The sequence below is a fragment of the Protopterus annectens genome, chromosome 13.part0 (assembly GCF_019279795.1).
Source record: "Protopterus annectens isolate FY-2018-M chromosome 13.part0, PAN1.0, whole genome shotgun sequence".
Taxonomy (NCBI): domain Eukaryota; kingdom Metazoa; phylum Chordata; order Ceratodontiformes; family Protopteridae; genus Protopterus; species Protopterus annectens.
In genome coordinates this window covers 1,062,784,237-1,062,805,132 of record NC_056747.1, presented here as the reverse complement: position 1 = coordinate 1,062,805,132, position 20,896 = coordinate 1,062,784,237, and the positions used below count along the sequence as shown (strand labels likewise).

Genomic DNA, 20,896 nt, shown 5'->3' with positions numbered 1-20,896 from the left:
CCTCTGATTTGACAGTTATGAAAGGCCAAAAATGGGGCAGAAATCTGGGCATTTTGTAAAAATTAGAAGTTGAGGGTAATGAGCCTGTGTCCAATGTCATAACCAATTTAAAAATACATGTAGCAAACAGGACTGAAACCCTGTATCTGCAAGGAGCTAAAAAAAAAAAAAAACAGCAGATGTCCATATTTCCACATTCACAAGAAATGGTTCAGTAAAGTACGTGAGCTGAATATTTTAATCTGTGGAAAGCTCAGTCCAGATCAAGAGATGGAGCATGGACCCAGTGGAAACAAATTACCCAGACCCGATATTCATTGTGCTTTTGCTTTTTAATCTAATCAAAAAAAAGCTACGTCTTGTCAGACTTGCTGCCGAGCACTAATCTACTGGGGCAGCTAAAGACTTCTGAGCTCCTCTGATCAAGAGACGTACTTGTCCAGAACTCCAACCCTGGCGATTTATTGTACTAGTGGTCCCTGACCAGTTTATTGCACTAGTGGTTCCACTGATCTCAGAAAATAATTAGTATACCAATGGTCAACACTTCCTTATGATTGCTGTGGTTCCTTTTGTTCCCACGCCTTTAGAATACTGTCAGCAAATCTCCGTTGCATTTCATGCAACAAGACCAAGGGGATAGAATGCTATTGTAATGGATTTTTTTGCTGCAGTCCTGCTGCTGCCTCCGACCATCCCCAATCATGTCTCAATTAAATTTTTCTATTCCACATACTCCATTGACTTTACCATCTGCCATAAATGTGCCTTGCAAGTAGAAAATGCCATTGAGAAACCACTTGGTGGGTACTGTTCAGTAGGTAACTTGCATTCTCACGCCTATCCTACACAGTGGACAAAGGATAACTTTAGTCTTGTGGATCTTATTACTCCCAAGACCACCTTGTAGAAAATGTCCTAAATTCTAGTGTTCCTTCTATTTAATGAAATCTAATGGTTTTCAAAATCTGGGCTGCATCTGATCCCTATGTTTCTCCGAGCCTCTGTACTTGCCTTGTATGTCATTACTGAGCTATCCTTAGACTTCCCCATGTTCGTAATTGTCACTAGCATAAAGAATTTGGTTCTAGCTTCTCATTTCATCATCTACTTAACACACTGCAGTTTACTATACGTATCTTAAAGTTGTGAATTTTTGGTTCATAAACTTGTACAAGTCCATAAGTGGCATATTTAATCAGTCTCTAACCACTTGAAATTAGATCTTTCCCGTACTGAAGGTTGTACATGAATTAGAATTTAAACATCCAGCTCAACATACAAGTGAAACATTGCCTTGCTATTTAAAATGTATTTTCAGCTCCAATAAACCTAGAATGGTAATTGAAGGATATGTGAAGGCTCAGCTGGCATTCGGGCCTGCCCATTAATGCTACAGGGAAACACCTTAAACCTATTCAGACAACCTCTTTCGCTCAAGCTGCATCACTGCATTCCTTCTGGTGTGGACATCGGTGCTCAGTCCAGCAGCATACCTACCTGTTAAACTGACCTGGGCTCTACTGCAAGCATTGCCTTGTTGAATAAAGATTTCATTTCTTGGGCAGTTTAAATGCTCCATGTGAGAGGATACAATCTGATATGAAAAAAATCTATCTTTAGGTCTAGTGCCCAACCAGGCTTACGGTTGATTTAGCAGAACCCAACTGGGCTATCATGTTGACTATTTGCTGTGCAAATTATGCATACAGCTGTGACCAACTTCCCTTTTGTACTCAACTGTAATATGTATTCTACTTTGGGCTTTTTATTCTACCTTTGGCTTCATTTGCAGTTTAAGCTTAAACTTCCCCAAAAACTTGTAGTACAATTTGCTAACAAATTGTGCAGCTGACGTGAGATGCAGAGTTGTAGATGAGTTCATACTAAGTGCCACAGCGGATGTATTCAACTCCCTCAAAGAAGGGTCTAAACAAGGAATTGACACTTTGGACACTAGTGCCAGATGCACTGGTATTCAAGAATGTGAGTACCTAAACTTAGTATGGTAAAGATTTGCAGTAGTTTTACTGTAAAGTAATGCAGTACAGTTGCTATTTCAGTTGCAAGTTTGGTACTGTGTGAAACTGCATTCTGCTGTAATTAAATTTCATATTTTTTACTGTACTTGGTAAACAGAGTAAGCTAATCTACCACTTTCTTTTAGTGGTACATCTGTTAGATTATAGCTAATGCATATAATGGTCAAAAAGCTGAGCTTCCTTGTTTTTTATAACTTTTAGCTGTTGGTAAATGTTCCTTGTATATAATCTAAATTCCAAAAATGTATAGAACCAGAGCCACCACAGTGATGGAAAACCATCTGCTTTATTCACAAATGACTAAGCGCTTTCTTCCCCTAAGTTACACCAGACCAAAATCCAAAACCCCAACCCAGCATTTTATAATACACAATCCCTAATTATAGAATTGGATAATTGAAATCCGTCATGAAAACAAATGCTCTTTAAATATACACTCAAATTAATAAACCACAATTCATAAATAAAAAGGTTGCTTCAAAAAAAAATTAAGTGCATGTTTAGATTTAATCTAAAATATTTTTTAACTTTAAAATACTGGTTCTACTAATAACTTTATTGATCCCTGGATGCATAGTGGCATCAAGCCTCAACTGCCATCTTAATTCACTAACCTGTAAATGTACATCTAGACATTTACCCTGTGGGTCTTTTTGCAAGTGAATTACCAAAAATTTGAAGTATGGTTCCTACATTCATTCAAATGTCTAGCTAGTGCATTAGTCTACCTACCATGCCTGATGTCTAATGGGTGCTCACCTATCTAGTTTTACCTATATAAAATATAGGACAATTCGGGCATTTGGCAACATGTACTATATTCTGAGTGTTACAATTATAATGTCCATTGATGGAAAAACAGGGTGGTTTGAATAACTTTGGTAGTTTAGGCTACGCTTTAACCCAGCCTACACAACTAAGTCTGTCTGCATAAACAGCACATGGAATGCAGCAAGTAGTTCCAATTGGGGGACGGACTGCTGGGACTGAGTCTAATAGTAATAATGGAGAATAGTGGAGCAGCCCAGTGGAAGAATACATTTGTTTTCAGTTTGGAGAGAAGGCAAGATACTACGGGGCAGCATGAGTCCACAATGGTTGAAAAACTGAAATTCGAAAGATTTATTGACATTAAAGAAATTGCAGATGGAAATTATCTGCAAAAAAAAAAACCTTGATGGAGCAAGCTCCACGAGGGTTGAGACTGTGGAAGTACCCCAATGGAGCTGAAGGTAATGCTGACCCTAATAAATGACTTGCACATTCTTTTCAATCAAACTGGGTTACAAATGATGAGATTAATGGTGAAATACAATATGCAGGCTTTCAGAAAAAAATGTCCAAGAATTTAGACAACTTAAGCCAAACCATTCAAAATGATAACTTTTGCGCAACATCGACCCAGTTATGAGACTTGGGAACGAATATACTAAACGGAAGGTATACCAGTTTCCCCTGGTTGCCATGGCAACAGTGGGGAAAGGAGCCAGTCGTGGAGTAGATCAGGGAGAGGGTGTGACACATGCAAGAACTCAATGTGGCAAATGGTATTCGCAGCAAACCTTTTCCAGTGATGAAAACGTTAGGCGTTCAGAGAGGCTTCGTGAAAAGGACCAGCTGTCATTTTTTTTTTAAGCAAACACTTACCGGGACTATATGGTACAAGGTGGAAGACCGAAAAATACCAGGGACCGGAGCCAGCAGCAGAAGAATTAATGGACATTACCTTAGAAATGATAGATGCAGTAAGTACTAAGGCTGTCATTTTACGTGGACATTTAAATGGCAACCAAGCATATCTGGTCAAACTGTTTTTTGTGGTTATGACTTGAATATTTAGGTATTTAATGCGGAAGCAGTAATAAGCAATGAATCGGTTGATACACGCCAATAGAACGCATAAACAGACCGAGATTACACAACGGATAGACTCTTACTTGGTAATGTAGATGTGGAAACTGCCTTTGGACTTAAACTCATTTGTGTTAAAATTAATACATGATTGAACAATTTGGTATTGAAAATGTATTTGAACCTATAGTAGTACAGAATGTAACCAATGATTTTAAGGTGTATAATCGGCAAAGGAGATTAATATAGAGCCTGTTAACTTGCTTGCAAAATGGTTTATGTATGCCATTTAGAAAAGCAAAAAGTCTTTTACTAGAAAGTTGAATTTAAAAGTTTGGTTCAATACTCAGAATGATGAGCGTATTGGGGAAGGGGGGGTGTTTGAAAAGACAAAGTACTTTCAACCCACCATTAAATATAATTAAGTTGTATGAGCAGAAGTGCAAAATATGTTAGGAAGGCTTTGAGAGAAAAATCAAATACTATGAACAATGACTAAGGATTAGGTATGTTTAAGAGAACTGGCTGAGGATGTAAAAATCCATATTATGAAACCAGATAAGGGTAATGGGATTATCATGAATAAAGCTGACTATCCGAGATGAATGCCCTACTGAAGGATGGAACATGTATGGAGAGTTATCTTAATGAAATACATATACAGGAAAATACATTTATTACTTGTTGTATCAAGGGCAAATTAGTGAGGATGAGCACACATTCACCCATGGTACCTAATATTTGGTATACCCAAGATCCAGAAAGGGCTGAGGGATCCACAATTTGGACTAGTTGTAGACTGCTAATGAAACAGGTTTTGGAACGTTTTCAAATACTTGGGCAAAAAGTTGCAAGTAGGTTTAACAACCTTCCTATATATTGGTAAGGACTCGTGGCAATTCTTGAAGTGGTTGGTAGGATACAGTTAGTGATGTAATTTTGGTCACTATAGATGTTACACTTTTTTTTTTTTTTTTTTTTTTTTTTCTTACTGCAATACCCCATAAAGAAGGGCTAGTTTGGCTGGAGGCCCAATTACATATGTTAAGTGTACACAACTGTACTTAAATGTAGATGTTGGTGTATTCACTGTTGCAGTCATTACATTTGGGTTATCTGGCAGGTTGCCCTCAGTTGGCCTGAATTCCAAAGTCTTGGGTCCTGCGTCTGTTGTGGTCTCCTTCCATGACATCAGGTCGTCAGGGGTATAAAACAAGCAGCCAACACCATTTTCTTTAGTCTTTCTTGCCCCAGATGTCTGCTGCCCCCAAAAGGTAGCAAAAATGTGTAATAACTATATACATACATGCATGCATAAACTTTACCTTCATCCACAAGCAAGTGCACCGCATAGGTTGTAGAAGATGGAGAAGGAAAAACTCCAGAATGAAAAGGGATGCCGGGTGGGTAACCTGGACTGCAACAGTGAATACACTCTAATGGTAAGTGTAAACAACTGTACTATGTTCATGTTTCACTGTTGGTCATTACATTTGGGTAGAATCCCAAAGCTATGGTTGGGAGGCTGGAGCTAAACAGCATTAGGTGCGGCTATAAGGCCCTGCAAAACTGCAGTGGCAAAGCCTGCCCTGGACTTTGAGTAGAGAGGCAAATGCTAATGCTTTGTAAAGGTGTGAACAGAACTCCAAGTAGCAGCCTCTAGAATGTCTGGTTGGTGGTACTTGGAGGCTGCTGAAGTAGCTGCAGCTCTGGTGGAATGAGACCTAATGCCCTTGGGCACAGGTTTACCATGGTGTAAGTAGCAGAAACTAATGCAGTGGCTTATCCACTTTGAAATGGCCTTTCCTTCTGATCCTGCAGCATATGTCACTAGTAATTGCTTAGTTTTTCCAGGAGCTTTAGTCCTGCTCCAGTAGAATCTTTAGCTGTTTCAGCAATCCCATAACATGATACTTGAGCGTATGAAACTGGCAAGTTTAAGGCCCTAATTGCCAAGGTTGCAGATGTATAAGCCTTTTTTCCCCATCTATCCAGTGCCCTTGTATCTCTGAGGGGGTAGGATTTTTTGCTGTTGAGGCCTTGACTCCATTTGGGACCCTGTGAGTTTCAGGATCAGCAGCATGGTTTCTAAATGTCAAGGACCCTGTAATATGTCAGGCTTGCTGGGAGCTGGAGGTAAGGAGTCAAGGGTCAAGCTTGACTCAGAAAAAACATCCACAATGCCTAAAACAGGGGGTATGGCTAAAGGCCTGTGCTGAGGGAGAAGGAGATCCCAGAGCCTTTTTTTGAGAAATCTTGACTCCAGTGAAACTGCTCCCTCAAAGTATGCAAGGTTTCTCCAAATGAATAATCCTCAGGAGGTGATGCAGATGGTATAAACTCCTCTGCCTCAGAATCCTCATAGGGAGGTATAGATAATTCCTGATCAGAAGAGGAATCAGAAGAAATGGACACCTGATCTGAAGATTCATAATAAGTGTCTTGCCTAGGCCTCTTCTCTGGAGGGGGATGGGAACCCCTGATCAAGGAGGGCGATGGGAACCCCTGATCAATGTAATAAGGTCTTCAGCCATTTTGATCATCTGTTTTTTAGGCATAGAGGCCTGTGCACATGGTTCATGCATAGTTTTTTAGAAGTTGCTTTTGTCTTTGGTTTTGCAGCTGTCGTTGGTTTGATATAAAAATGTTGAGGCCTGAATACACCCTCAGAAGTCAGTGCCTGCTCAGCGGCTCTGGACCCATCCGAGGGCGATGCATCCGTGGGTCCAATACTTTGAGTATCTTGCGGCATGCCGGACTCCACATGGGTGTCAGTAGGGGCCTGCGACTTGAAAGTAGCAGGTCTCGGGTGCTGTGAAAGCACCTCGCTGAGTACTGGCGACTGGCTTAGGAGACTTGGTCTGTTTTGGACCTAGACTGTCTCTGTCCTTTTCTTTGCATTTTTTATATACTCTGGTAGTCTGCTATCCAACATTTCTGGGTAGTTAAATCTGTTTCCAAAATACTTCGCGGCAAAAATATACCAACGCTTAATAGTGCATTGGTTAAATCTAGCAAAAAACCAGCAGCCAGGCATGTTGTGATCAGGGCCTAGGCAAGGAATACAGTGTAAATGGAAATCCTTATGAGGTATTTGCTTCCCACAAGTAATGCAATTTAACTTTTTCGGACATCGGTATGTAGCAAGAAAATTTTCTCCAACGGGGTACGTTCTGAAACTCAAACTAATATTTCAGGAGTTGGCAGACCGACACTTGCGAAATGCTTCTGCTTCAGGCACCACACTTCAAGAAAGACTGAAGAAAATGGCGTTTGCTGCTTGTTTCCTCTTCCATGACGTTAGGTCATCAGGGATATAAGACTGCAACCGACGCAGGACCCAAGACTTTGGAATTCAGGCCGACTGAGGGCAACCTGCCAGCAGATTTGTAATGACTGCAACAGTGAAACACTAACATCCGGGGTATATGATCGGGATGACTTAACGCATGTAACATTAATGGAAGTGGTTTTACAAAACTATTTTGAAGGGCAGTACTATAAGCAAAGTAAAAGGGTAGTGATGGGGACAGCCTGTGCCCCTGTCTTTGCAAATTGTCCTCCTGGGGAACAGTACATTATGCAAGGAGAATATCATTCCAACATTTTGTATTGCACAAGGTTTTTGGACTACCTTTTCATTATTTGGAAGGGCAATGAGTATGAACTGGGCCAATTTTATAATATAAATCGTACTGAGTTTTTTAAAATGTACATATAAACATGGTGTAACTTCTATTTCATATTTAGATGTAAATTTTATTACTGATGAGAATAGATTGGAATCTGGGATATACAGAAAACCAGCTTTCTCAAATTCATATTTAGAATTCACTAGTGCACATTTTAAGTCCATAGTAAAGGGGACAGTTGGTACAGGCCACCAGGATGGTGAGCTCGGATGACACTTTTTTGGAGGAAATTCAGTTTATTTTGAAAATCTATTTATCCCACGAATTATTGGATGACATTAGTAAGGAGATCATACGTAAACGTAATGGTATACAAGCCAATTTTGAATAATGCTAACAGTGCTAGTGATGTGGCAAATACTTTGGAGCAATATAACAGGACTGCAAACTTTAACATGGGGTTCATCATTTTCAATCAAGATGCATGGAAAGTAGTTGAAACAATTTTAACAACTGGTATATACTACAATTTGACCAAAATGTGGGACAAAAGGTTGGGAAGAGACCAAAAATAATATACAAGATGGGTTATTTAAAAACATTCTGGAAATGGGTAAACATAATCGTAAGAACGCCAATAAAGTAAAGGGAATTTTAAATGCAAGATGTAATTTTTGTCCACATTTTAGAGACAAGGTGACAAGTTTGTTCTGAATGGAAAAAAACTAATCAATGGACATTATAATTGTAACACTCTGAATATAGTATATGTTGCCAAATGCCTGGATTGTCCCATATTTTATATAGGCAAAACTAGTAGGTATTTCAAAAAACGGATAGGTGAGCACCTGTTAGACATCAGACACGGTAGACAGTCTAATGCACTAGCTAGACATTTGAATGAATGTAGGGACCATACTTTCAAATCTTTTAATTCAACATTTACAAAAAGACCCACAGGGTAAATGTTGATGTACATTTAGGTGTTGGTGAATTAAGATGGCAGTTGAGGCTTGATGCCACTATGCATCAGGGATCAATGAAGCTATTCATATAACCAATTTAAAGTTAAATATTTTAGGTTAAATCTAAACATGCATTTTATTTTTTATGAAGCAACCTTTTTATGAATTGTGGTTTGAGTGTATGTTTAATCAAACTAGATTTTAAAGAGCATTTGTTTTCATGATGGGATTTCAATTGATTATCCAATTCTATAACTAGTGATTTATTTGTGTATTATATAATGCTGGGTTGGGGTTTTGGATCTTGCTCTGAAGTCCCTTGCAACTTGGGGGAAGAAAGTACTTAACGTGGCCATTTGTGAATAAAGCTGTTTTCCTTCACTGTGGTGGCTTTGGTTCAAATGTTCCTTGTATGTTTTCTATGTACAAGTACTCTAGCTAAATTGTTATAGCAGATCCATGGTGAAGCACATCCACATGTCCTGTATATATAACTGTCCTTGTAACCTACATCTGGGTGCATCCATCTCGTAAACCACCAGTTTTATCTGTGTACCAACATGGTTTCCAAACCTTTAAGCCAAGTTTGGATACCTAATGGTACAGTCCCTGCACATTAACTATTGGTTGCGTCCCATACTGTCTGTATTTAATAGCGGTCACTGGAATGTTGTCACTGGAATGTTACATTAGGTAGGCCAGCCACTGTTGTGTCTTTTGGCTTGGGGGTCGCTGCAGCAGAAGCACTGTGTTCATGTGAATTCGCCAACTGCTGTGCTAAAAGATTATTCTAGCCTATTCATTGGTGAGATCTTGCATTTGATCTGTTTTTATTCTAGTAGGCCAGTAAATGCCCAGGTTGTGCTTTGTGGATTCCACATGGTTTTCTAAATTTGTTTATCTTTTGCAGGAAAGTTTAATACGGCATGTAGTAGTCCATGATCCAGAGAAAAGAAAACTAAAGGTAAGTATTAGTAAAAGTTAATGGTGTGGAGGGGAATAAGCATGGAAATACCTGAAAAGATAAAACACTGAACTTGGATAATCCTGATGGTTATTTACATTTTTTAGTATCTTAAGTGGACTTTATTTTCAGCCACAAGTTAGGACTCTAGGATTAGATGGTGTAAGTACTGCATTTTCATGTTTTGATTTTATGCAGGTTATACTTGTATGTGACTGCATTACAGGGTCATGGGTATTGCAAGACAATTGAGCCAAGATGTCATTTCCACCTGGTCTATACCCACCCTTTGCCTTGCTTGTTTACTGGAGTAAATTCAGTTATCTGGCCCTAATGTTAGTGGGGCTGATTTTTGAAGATCCAGTATTACTTTGACAGCTGGAAGCCTTATTTCTGTCAAGTCTCTGATCACCCCCGTAAGGAGTCTGCAATCTGATTATAGAGGTATAGCTTTTCAGTTTCTCTAGTAGCTCAGGCCTTTAAAGCACTTAATATTTAGTCCTTTGGGGTATTTCTGTTGCTCTATATGCTTAGTAAGGTGCATCCCAGTTTGGGAGCATTCTATTCAATATGATGGACCGAATTAATGCAGAATACAAGGTGAAGGGGGACTTTTGACCTTTAAGTGTATTTGTATGAGCTGTGCAAGATGAAACTTTTCCTCACCACCATTGCAACATGGTTAAGAGAACAAACCACCCAAGGACACAAGTCCTTCACTACTCATTCTGGAGTGATGTAATCTACACTAATTGCTTACAGCATACAACAGTATTGTGTGTTTGAGCTCTTTCTATACTTACAATGTGCTTGTATGTCTTTGGGGGGGGGGGGACTTAATGACTCACAGCTTTCAATCTGCAAACTCAAACCAAAGATAGTCTATTTGATGCCTACTTGGATCTCTGGAGCCCCAGCACAAATCCCTTTGGGACCCCACTAGTCACTGTCATGCTCTTGAGAATGCATATTGTAATCAGAGTTCTGTCCAAAAGCCAGTCTATCAATCCAGTCTTGTACAGGTCAGTTTTGGAGCTTGTTTAACTTATTTGGATATGGTATGTTATCAAATGTCTAGATACGGTCTGAGTATGCATTAGACTACCTGCAAGCTATCACTTGGGTCAATCTTTTCAAAAGAGTACCAGATCGTCAGGCAAGAATTGCCCTTGACCAAACCAGCTACAGAGGGTCAAGGCTAAGATTTTGATAGTTTAAATTTGTCTGTGACAATGTAGTCTGGCTTTGTATACAAGACTGGGTCTAATTTCCAGGGTCAGTGGTGGGTCCTCCCTTAAACAATGGCATCACAGCAGCTTTGTGCCACACCTGTGGGATAAAGCCCATTGCTAGGCTCTCTTTAAGGAAAGAGTCTGGCAGTGTTTATTAAGCAGTCTGATTGTATCCATTGATCTGTTTTAGAGGATTTTCAGTGAAGGATCTCTTGGTCAGAGTTCATCCACTATAAGCATACTTGGAATAGTTAAGACCAACTTGGAACCAAACCATCAAATACTAAGAAAAAAACACCTGGAGAACAGCAAACCATCCACGTTCTATAATTAAAGTAGAATGTCCACAAATTAAACTTTTACAATAAAGCGTGGACTGGTTTGCTGTTACAAATTTGTGGACATTCTACTTTCATAATAGAATGTGGATTGATTGCAGTTCTCCAGGTGCTTTTTTATTAGTATTTGTATACTTGAAATAGTTGTCTGGAGTTAAGTTGGCACTACAATTTTGCCAGCATGTTGGCAGCATCACCTGTATCAGCGTAAGAAGTACCCTTGTGGGTAAGCTGTCATCGGCTCCCCCTATGGGTAAGCTCTGATCAGTGCTTCCTATTTTCCTGCCATAACTGAAGAATGTGTACCTGTCTTTGAATTCTGTTGGTATGAATATCTGGAATGCCATCATTTTCCTGATTGCCTTTTTAGATTCGGTCACCTGTGATGGGATTTATGTTTTACTAAGTTTTTTTAGTTGTATAGTTAGTGGGCTTACCACACTTGTCTCATTTAAAGTTTCCCAGTTTGGATCAAGTTGGGAATGCCAAGTGAATACATTTCTACAGCTGCAAGTAGAATTGTCTGCATGTATCTTGGCCGTATGGTTTTGAGTATTGGGTATACTTCAATTTAGAACTGTAGGCAATTTTAATGACAAGTCATTGAATTCAGATATGTTTGCATCTGCTGGATTTGGGATTTTAATAGAAAAATATGGTAGAATTAAGCTGTAATATACAAATGCACCACAAAACCAAGGGTTATTTATACTTTCAAAGTTTCCATGGGCTAATGGTATGCTTGTCTACATTTGTCTGAAGTGTTTTTCAGTCTTGACTAATTTTAAATCAAATTCAGAAAAGTTACCCAGTTTGCAGAGCAAAAAGTCCTGAGACAGATTTATACCCATTTTAAAGGGTGGATTGGGCTACCCATGGATTACCATGTCAACTCATTGAATCAGAATTTGATTCTTGCATATTTCAGTGGGATGTCCTTGGGTTAAGAATATTGATACCCATTGCGGTACTGTTGCACATTTTGATGTAGTCTCTCACTACTATACATTTAATGGGGTATTAACATCAAAGTTTGGGAAAACCCCTGTAGGTACATATAAATGTAATGGTTATTAATATGAATACGAAGGGTGAGAGATGTTCTTCATACCACATTGCTGCAGTCCTAACACTTGGGTAGTCCGCTGTCCCAGTCGGCCCGAATACCAAAGTATATGGCTGACGTCGGTCAAGGCGCATTAGTCTGACGTCAGAACGTCAGGGTACAAATGCGCATGACCGACGTCATATCCTCAGTCTTTTTTGCCGCATGGTCCGATGCAGAAGCAGTTTTGCAAGTGCAGGTTGGCGTTCTGAGATTTTCCGAAGTCGGAGTTTCAGACCGAATCCAAATTGGCTAAGTACCCCGTTGAGGATTATTTTGGTTTTTTCTTGCCTCAGTATTTTACCGGATGTCAGAAAAAGTGAATAACTGTATTTCTTGTGGGAAACAGATACCTCATAGGGATTACCATACCTTGTGTGTACCTTGCCTAGGGCCTGAGCACGACGTGGTTGGCTGTCGCTCTTGTGCTAGATTTAACAAACGCACTATAAAGAGAAGATTAGATTGTGCCAGGTTAGTTTTTGGGAAGCGGTGTAATTAAGGGCTCGGTGGAGCCAGGGGTTCAGCCAGAAATTTCTTTGGAATCCCAGGGAGAGACTTTATTACTGCAAGATGTGACCTCTCAGGAGGTAGGCCAGGCGGAAGGGGCTTCTCAGGTAGCTGTTCTTCCCTCCCTTCCTAAGGTGGTTAGGCCCTCCCCTGCTGTTTCCAAGGCTTCTCCCAGGGGCAGGCCAGGTTTTGTTTCAGGAGTTACCCCTAGTTCTTCAGGTTCTGTACCTAAGAAGCATATGCTTAAGATGGCAGAAGATTTGATTACAATGATTAGAGGTTCTATGCCCCCTCCTGATAAGAGGCCTAGGGTGGAACCTGAGCTTGGGAGTTTTGAGCAGTGTTCGGATGCTTCTGAGTCTTCGGCTGAAGACTTGCAGGAGTATTCCCCTTACTCTGATTCTGATGTAGATGATTCTACTCCTTCTGCTTCTCCTCCTGAGGATTTTTCATTTTCAGAGACTCTTCATTCCATGAGGGAGCATTTTAAATGGGAAGGTCAGGATTTCTGATTCCAGGAAAAGGCTTAGGGAATTTTTGTTTCTACCCCAGCATAGGCCTTTAGCTATACCTCCTGTTCTAGATGTGGTTGAGGATGTTTTTGCAGAGGCTTCTCTGAACCCTGACTCTTTGCCTCCTGCTCCAGTTAAACCGGATAGATATTATAGGGTGCCTGAAGCTCATAAGTATCTTTTTAAGAGTCCTAGGGCAGACCCAGAAACTTTTTCACAGGGGCCTAAAGGTGTTAAGGCTTCTGTTAAAAATCCTGTTCCTCCAGATAGAGGCTAGGGCTTTGGATAGATGGGGAAAGAAAGTGTATACTTCCACTTTGGCCATGAGAGCTTTGAATTGCCAGTTTCACATGTTGAAATACCAAAATTATCTCCTTTCACAATTAAAGTCTAAGGTAGATGCTTTGGCGGAAGGTATTGAGTGTAAAGAGTTGCAGGATTTAGTTCATGTTTCTGAACAGGTGGGTAAGCATTCTTTGCAATGTGGTTTTGATGCTGTGCAGGCCTCTTCGAGGGTGGCTGCCACTGGTTCGTTCTTCGAGGCACGCCTGGTTGAGGGATCAGAATTTAGCTGAGCATGTGAAAACAAGGATTTTAGATGCTCCTTTACAATCTGATGTGTTTGGTTCGCCTGTGGAAGCAGTTCTAAAGAAAATGGAAGACAAGGCTAAGTCTATGCAGACTGTTAAAGATTTTTTGCAGGTTCAGCCTCCGAAGTTTAGTAGAAATTGGCCTACCAAGGGGTGGACATATCCTGCTTATGATTCCCAGTCTAGGGGTAGGTCTAGACGTGGTAGAGGCAGAGCTCAAGGTTCTTTTAGGCCTAGAACAGGGAGTTCACCTGCTCAGTCTTCTGGTGAGGGCAGGGGTCAGTCCTTTCGTAAACAGACTCAATGACCTGCCTTTTCAGCTGCCAGAATCTTCTCGGCTGGCAGCACCTTTGGGAGGAAGGTTGGCACTTTTCAAAGAAAACTGGAGTTTAATTACCCAAGACAGATGGGTATTGGATATCATTCACCACGGTTACAGGTTTTATTTCCATACCTTGCCTCCTTTCAAAGGCATGCCAGACATTCCTCCTCAACAAAGGAAAGAGGCTCACAAGCAAATTTCTCTGTTGCTCCAAATAGGGGCCATTCAGCCGGTTCCTGTGCCAGAAAGGGGCCTAGGATTTTATTCTCGCCTGTTCCTAGTACCAAAAAGGGGAACACGTGGAGACCAATTTTGGATCTGTCTATCCTCAACACTTATCTGGACATTCCCAAGTTCAAAATGTTGACGTTACAACAGCTTTTACCTCTGCTGGGCAAAGATCACTGGATGGTAACTTTGGATCTCAAGGAAGCTTACCTTCATGTTCCTATCAGACTAATTTGCAGGAAGTATCTGCGTTTTCGAGCTGGGAATTCTCATTATCAGTTCTCTGCATTGCCCTTTGGCTTATCTACTGCGCCCAGAGTATTCACAAAGGTTCTGGCTCCAGTGATAGCTTTCTTCAGGCTAAAAGGAATACAAATCTATCCTTATTTGGACGATTGCCTAATTCTGGCTCAAGGAAGGGACGTGCTTCTTCAGCATTTGGAATATGTGATAGCAGTGCTAAGATGCCTAGGGTATTCTGTGAACGAAATAAAGTCCAGTCTAGTACCCTCTCAAGACATGTGCTTTCTGGGTGTGAGACTGAAAACAGCAACCCAGATGGCCTTTTTAACCCCGGACAAACAAACTAATCTTTCTCTTTACTTCCATCAACTATCTCATCAGTCCGGGCTGACTGCAAGGACAGTCCTTCAAGCCTTAGGGTTCATGGCATCTTGTATTCTGGTACTTCCCTATGCCAAACTGCATATGAGGAAGCTACAATGGTATCTCAAAAATGTATGGACACAGCACTGCCAGGATTTGGACACTGTCATTCAAATAATACCTTGCATTCAAAAGGAATTTTTGTGGTGGGCTCAGGAATGTCACCTAAACAAGGGACTCTCTGTGACCCGGCCAGAGGCGAGTCAGATTCTAACGACAGATGCCTCAGACACAGCTTGGGGAGCTCATCTGAATGGAAAGTGGATACAAGACAAGTGGCCTGCCAGACTGCAGCATCTACATATCAACATGAAGGAGATGTTAGCAGTCCAGTTTGCATTACTGGCTTTCAAGGATTTACTTCTTCCAGGGCAGGTGTTGATTCTAACAGACAACACGACTGTCATGTGGTACATCAACAAACAAGGGGGAACACATTCTTATCCTCTATGCAGGCAAGCAATGATTTTGTGGGAGACTGCGTTAAGCTTGCAGCTGAATCTTCAAGCAAGGTTTCTGCCAGGAGCACAGAACTCCTTAGCAGATGTGTTAAGCAGGCAAATCATGGATCCCCACGAGTGGAAAGTGGATCTTCATGTATTTCAGACATTGACAGTGTCATGGGGAACTCCAGACATAGATCTGTTCGCTTCTCCACTAAACCACCAGCTGCAAAAGTTTTGCACGAAAAGGTTTCATCACACAGCCTGGAAAGTGGATGCTCTTTCTTTCAGTTGGAAAAATCTTCATGTGTATGCCTTTCCACCTCTGCCTCTCCTCCCAAAGGTACTTCTAAAGGTCAGACAAGACAAGCCAAGGATGATTTTAATAGCTCCGGATTGGCCTCGGCAGCACTGGTACCCATTGCTGAGGAGTCTGGTAAGGAAGCCTCCATGGCCCTTACCTTTGATTCCACACCTATGGTCTCAGAAGGACGGGCATCTGCTCAATGTCAAGCTTCACTCTCTTCATCTAACAGCTTGGCATATTCTGTTTTGAACCATAGCAGGTCTCAGCTTCCTCAACAAGTTTTGAATGTGATTCTGGAAGCCAGAAGACCTAGTACAAGGAAAGTGTACGCAGGAAAATGGAAGAGATTTTTATTTTGGTGTGCAGCAAAGGATTTGATGTTTCTGAGCCGAATTTGAGTGTGGCTCTTCAATATCTTACTGAGTTATTGGACAAAGGTTTGTCTTTCTCTTCCATTAAGATTCATGCTGCAGCAATTTCAGCTCACTATGATTGTGACCCACCATTGTTTTCTCATCCTTTGTTCAAGCAATTTCTTAGAGGGGCAAAGAATATAAGACCCCCACGTAGAGCTCCTACTCCTGCTTGGGACCTCAATTTTGTGTTGGAGAAACTCACTCTACAACCTTTTGAGCCTGCAGCTACTGCTGAATTGAAATATTTGTCATGGAAGACTGCTTTTTTGTTAGCCATTACATCTGCAAGAAGGGTGTCTGAATTGCAGGCCCTTGTGGCGGTTGAGCCTTTCCTGATTTTTCATAAGGATAGGGTATTTTTACGTACTAATCTTCCTTTCTGCCTAAAGTGGTTTCTAGTGTGGCTTTAAACCAAACTATTCATTTGCCTACCTTTTATGCAGATCCCCAAAATAAGGGGGAAAAGATTTTGCACACTTTAGATGTACACAGGCAGTTGCGTTATTATTTAAGCAGGACTAAGGATTTTAGGCAGTCTCAGCAGTTGTTTGTTTCTTTTGCTTTGAGTTCTCAGGGCAAGCCTGTGTCAAAACAAACTATTTCTAAGTGGATTGGGTTTTACATTGCATTTTGTTATTCCCATCATGGCAAGGAGATTCCAGTTGGGATTAGGCCTCATTCCACTAGGGCTACTGCCACTTCTACAGCATTTCTAAGGGGGGTGGCAACTAAGGATATTTTGCAGGCAGCTACTTGGAGTTCAGTGCATACTTTCTCTAAGCATTACCACCTTCCTCTCTACTCTAAATCTAGGGCTGGTTTTGCCACGGCTATTTTGCAGGGCATGTTGTCAGCTCCTGCTTCCTTATGATTTGCCAGCCTCCCTTACCTCTGCTTTGGGATTCTACCCAAGTGTTAGGACTGCAGCAATGTGGTATGAAGAACATAGTACAGTTTTGTACCTACCATAAATGTAGATGTTCGAAGATCCACATTGCTGCAGTCCAATTTACCCTCCCTCCTTCCCCTCTGTGTTTAAGGGTGGTTGTGTGGGTGAGGTTATACTCTTGTAAATTTGTATATATTGTATATATATTTGGTGCAGAAGTGTGTGGTGTTTTTTGGTTTTAGCCTTATCTTTTTAGGGTCTTCTGACATCTGGGGCAAGAAAAGACTGAGGATATGACGTCGGTCATGCGCATTTGTACCCTGACGTTCTGACGTCAGACTAATGCGCCTTGACCGACGTCAGCCATATACTTTGGTATTCGGGCCGACTGGGACAGCGGACTACCCAAGTGTTAGGACTGCAGCAATGTGGATCTTCGAACATCTACATTTATGGTAGGTACAAAACTGTACTTTTTAAGGTGATAAATTACTAAGCTTCCTAAGGCTAATTGTGGCACCAGAGTTGTCAATCTTGCATTTTGCCAGTCTTACATTTGTAAGACTTGAGTGTTCTCTTGGGGGGGGGAGCATATTTACAGGGGTCCACTTTGACCCATAAAGTTTTCAGTCTGTCAAAACTGAAATAACCGATCTCAGTTAAGCGAAAGTGCATTTAAACACACTTTTGCGAAAATCGTTGCACCAAAAAAACTCATCAAAAGCATTTATGCAGGGAACTGCACTCCCACACCCTGTTGCTTATAATGTCGAGATCCCCTACAGTGAGGAAAAGGGAATATTCCCCTATTCTCACTGTACCTTGATCTATCAAAACTACTGTGTAATTCACGAATGTGCGTTTTCATTTAAATGCACTTTTGCTTTTAACTGGGATCAGTTATTTTAGTGTCAACATAATTTAGTGTCAACATAATGAAATTCAATCGGTTGAAGTAGATGCATTTAAGGACATGATTATGCTATTAGAACTTGGTTTAACACCTGTGTGCTAGCATGACACGCCCTGACTTTGCAAGGTTTATGTGCATTGTCTTGGAAAAGATAGTCACCTTTACTGGAAAGGCTCCCCCAAACTCTGCTACAGTTTGCTGTGAGGGAAAGGTTAGTTTGCTTTTTATTTGTTGCATTTTGTATTACTTTATTGCCTTTCTACTTTGTATACTGTGATTTGTTTTCTTTACACTATTATACTTGTATTGTATTTAACTTGTATTCTGCTTTTAACTGCATATTGAAACTTGGAGACCACAGCTATGTCTCTTGTGAGTCTGACAGAAATTTTTCCCACTTTCCTAGCCGCGGTCTTTCTAGTTGCTTGCCCCTTACTTTAACCATACATCTAATATCCTCTCTGCTTTAACTGGCTGGTGAGTAAGCCCAAAATTTATAATTTTGTGAAATTGCTCTCAAACTATTGGCCCATCCTACTGTATCCCATGGTACCAGAATACAAAAGTGACCACCCCCTTTCAATCTATTTTGCTGTTTTAACTTTTTAGACAGGTAAAACGTAAGTTGGACATCTGACTCCTAGTGCACACTGCAGTGTTTAGGATAAACCATTTTTTTCATCTTACCTTTAAGCATCTATTGCAAGACCACCAGTTATTGGAGCCCCCACATTCTGCCTCTCCGGTAGTCATCTTGGGAGTCTTGACTGTTTTCTCCTGGTGAGTGGAATGCAGTTACATTATTTCCTGGAGACTGCTGATCACCAGAAAGCTTAACTGCTTCGTGTTTTGATCCTGGTGAGAGTAAGATCAGAGTGCATGGATTCCTGACTTTCTGGTTGGAGAGTGTTTGTGCTTTAATGTACCTGATTGGTCTGGTTGCTATTGGAGGCATCTGCCAGAAGGCTACATGCCTGCAGACCCTTGCATCATCCGGGACAAGACTGGATCACCAAACAGGCTGTGGCCTGCTTCTATTGTTGGTGCTAACCTTTTCTTTCTGGTGAAAAGTATTGTATCCCAACAGAGTGAAGCTGTGCAGAGACCAGCATTAGCAGTAGCCATTCATGCGACACCCCCCCCCCCTTATTATTCTTGACAAGATTCTTTATTTTTTGTAAGTACTGCTTGATTTTCTTTCTAACGTCAGAATATCTGCTTAAATACTTCATCCTTAAGTTTTCAGGGTCTACGTATTGGTTTCCCCTAAAGTGTTTGGCAGTGCTCTGTATAGGCTCAAACATCTTGAGTGGCCTTTTTCCTGTAAAAGGAATATACAAGGAAACTGCTCCAGTATTTGGCAATAACGGCTAATGGTCAGTTCCTGTGCTTTCTCCTATTAACCTGGTTAACTTGGGCATTCTGAGGCAGTGTAGCAACTGCCTCATGTACACAGACAACCCTGGCCTCTTGCCTCCAACACGCTCTACTTGTTAGATGCACTTGTATATCCAAATTGGAAGCCATACACTCAAGCTAAGACTAGAATGCAACACAGCCCTCCAGAACCACCATAACAGCTCTTGTATAAAAACACATCACACACACACACCTTCGCAGAAGTTCTCAATAGAAACCTACCTCAAAGGCAGAAACTCACTCTACCACCACAGCACAAACCACAAGAGACACTGCTGTGTGCCCCTCAACCTAACCCCTAAGGCGAAACGGCTTGCCCAATACACTAATCATAGGTGACTCGATAGTGAGGCACACTGATGTCCCACTCACTAGGCTGAATAAGAAGGCAACGGCTGTCAGGTGCCAGAATACAACACACACTGTTCACTCCACAACAAGTATGATCTAGTCCACGTGGGTGTGAATGACCTGAGATGCACCTGGACTACATGAAAAGACATGGAGGAGCTCTGATTACATGGTCCAGACAGGTATGACCCTAGTCCTGAGCAGCATCCTACCATCACTCAGAATGATACCGCAGTACAAGCAGAAATTGATTACTTCAACTGGCAAAGTTTCTGTCATTCTAAGGGGATCTAGTATCTTGTCTGCTTGAGATGACATGACTGAAGGGACCTCTATGCTTTGCCAGAGATGGCCTGCATCGGTCACACCTGGGTTTCCAGATGCTAGCTAAGGCTCTTGCCACCCCTATAGTGCCTTTTTCAGGCACTGCTCCAAAGACCAAACTACCACTGTAGCAACTATAAATGCAATGAGGGTCATGCTGCTCAACGCTAGAAGTTTAAATCTCAAGATGTACTGATTGAAGCACTCCTAAAAATGGAGAAAGTACAGTTGTGTACTCTTAACATAAATGTAGATGTTAGTGTTCACTGTTGCAGTCATCACTGTAGGGTTCTTCCTGCCAGCAGCAGCACCCGATCGGCCAGAATCCCAAAGTCTGGATCAGGTGCCAGCTGAGGTCACATTTATCCTGACGTCAATGCGCCGGAAGGTATAAAGACCTCAGCTGGCACCATTTCCCCAGTTTTTTCTTGCCCCAGATGTCAGGTGCCCAGAAAGAAACGGCTAAAAAAGAAACCATGCCAAAAACCTCAGCAGCCAAAATACCTCAACAGACAATACTCAAGGAAAAAACAAGAGGGGATAGGGAGGGAAGAGGGGATAGGGAGGGTAACCCAGACTGCAACAGTGAACACAGTCTAACATCTATATTTATGATGAGTACACAACTGTACTATGTCCTTCGTGGTTCACTGTTGCAGTCACCACTGTAGGGTTGAGTCCCAAAGCTAAGAAAGGGTGGCTGGAGGAGAAAAAGGGAGCGGTCACAAAACCTTGCAAAACCTGCCCTGGATTTAGAATAGAGAGGGAGGTTGTAATGCTTAGAAAAAGTATGTACAGAACTCCCAAGTAGCAGCTTCCAAAATATCCTTGGTAGGAACCCCACAAAGAAAAGCTGCTGAAGTAGCAGTAGCCCAGG

At 41.3% G+C, this 20,896-nt stretch overlaps 1 protein-coding gene across 2 annotated transcripts in view; it reads left to right on the top strand.

The window, feature by feature from the left end:
* Positions 1-20,896, top strand: part of LOC122788119 (P43 5S RNA-binding protein-like) — a 292,075-nt gene that overhangs the window by 168,602 nt on the left and 102,577 nt on the right. For both annotated transcript variants that reach the window (XM_044055057.1, XM_044055056.1), the window contains exon 8: positions 9,401-9,454. In XM_044055057.1, coding sequence (XP_043910992.1) covers positions 9,401-9,454 — 54 coding nt within the window. The remainder of the gene's footprint in view (positions 1-9,400; positions 9,455-20,896) is intronic.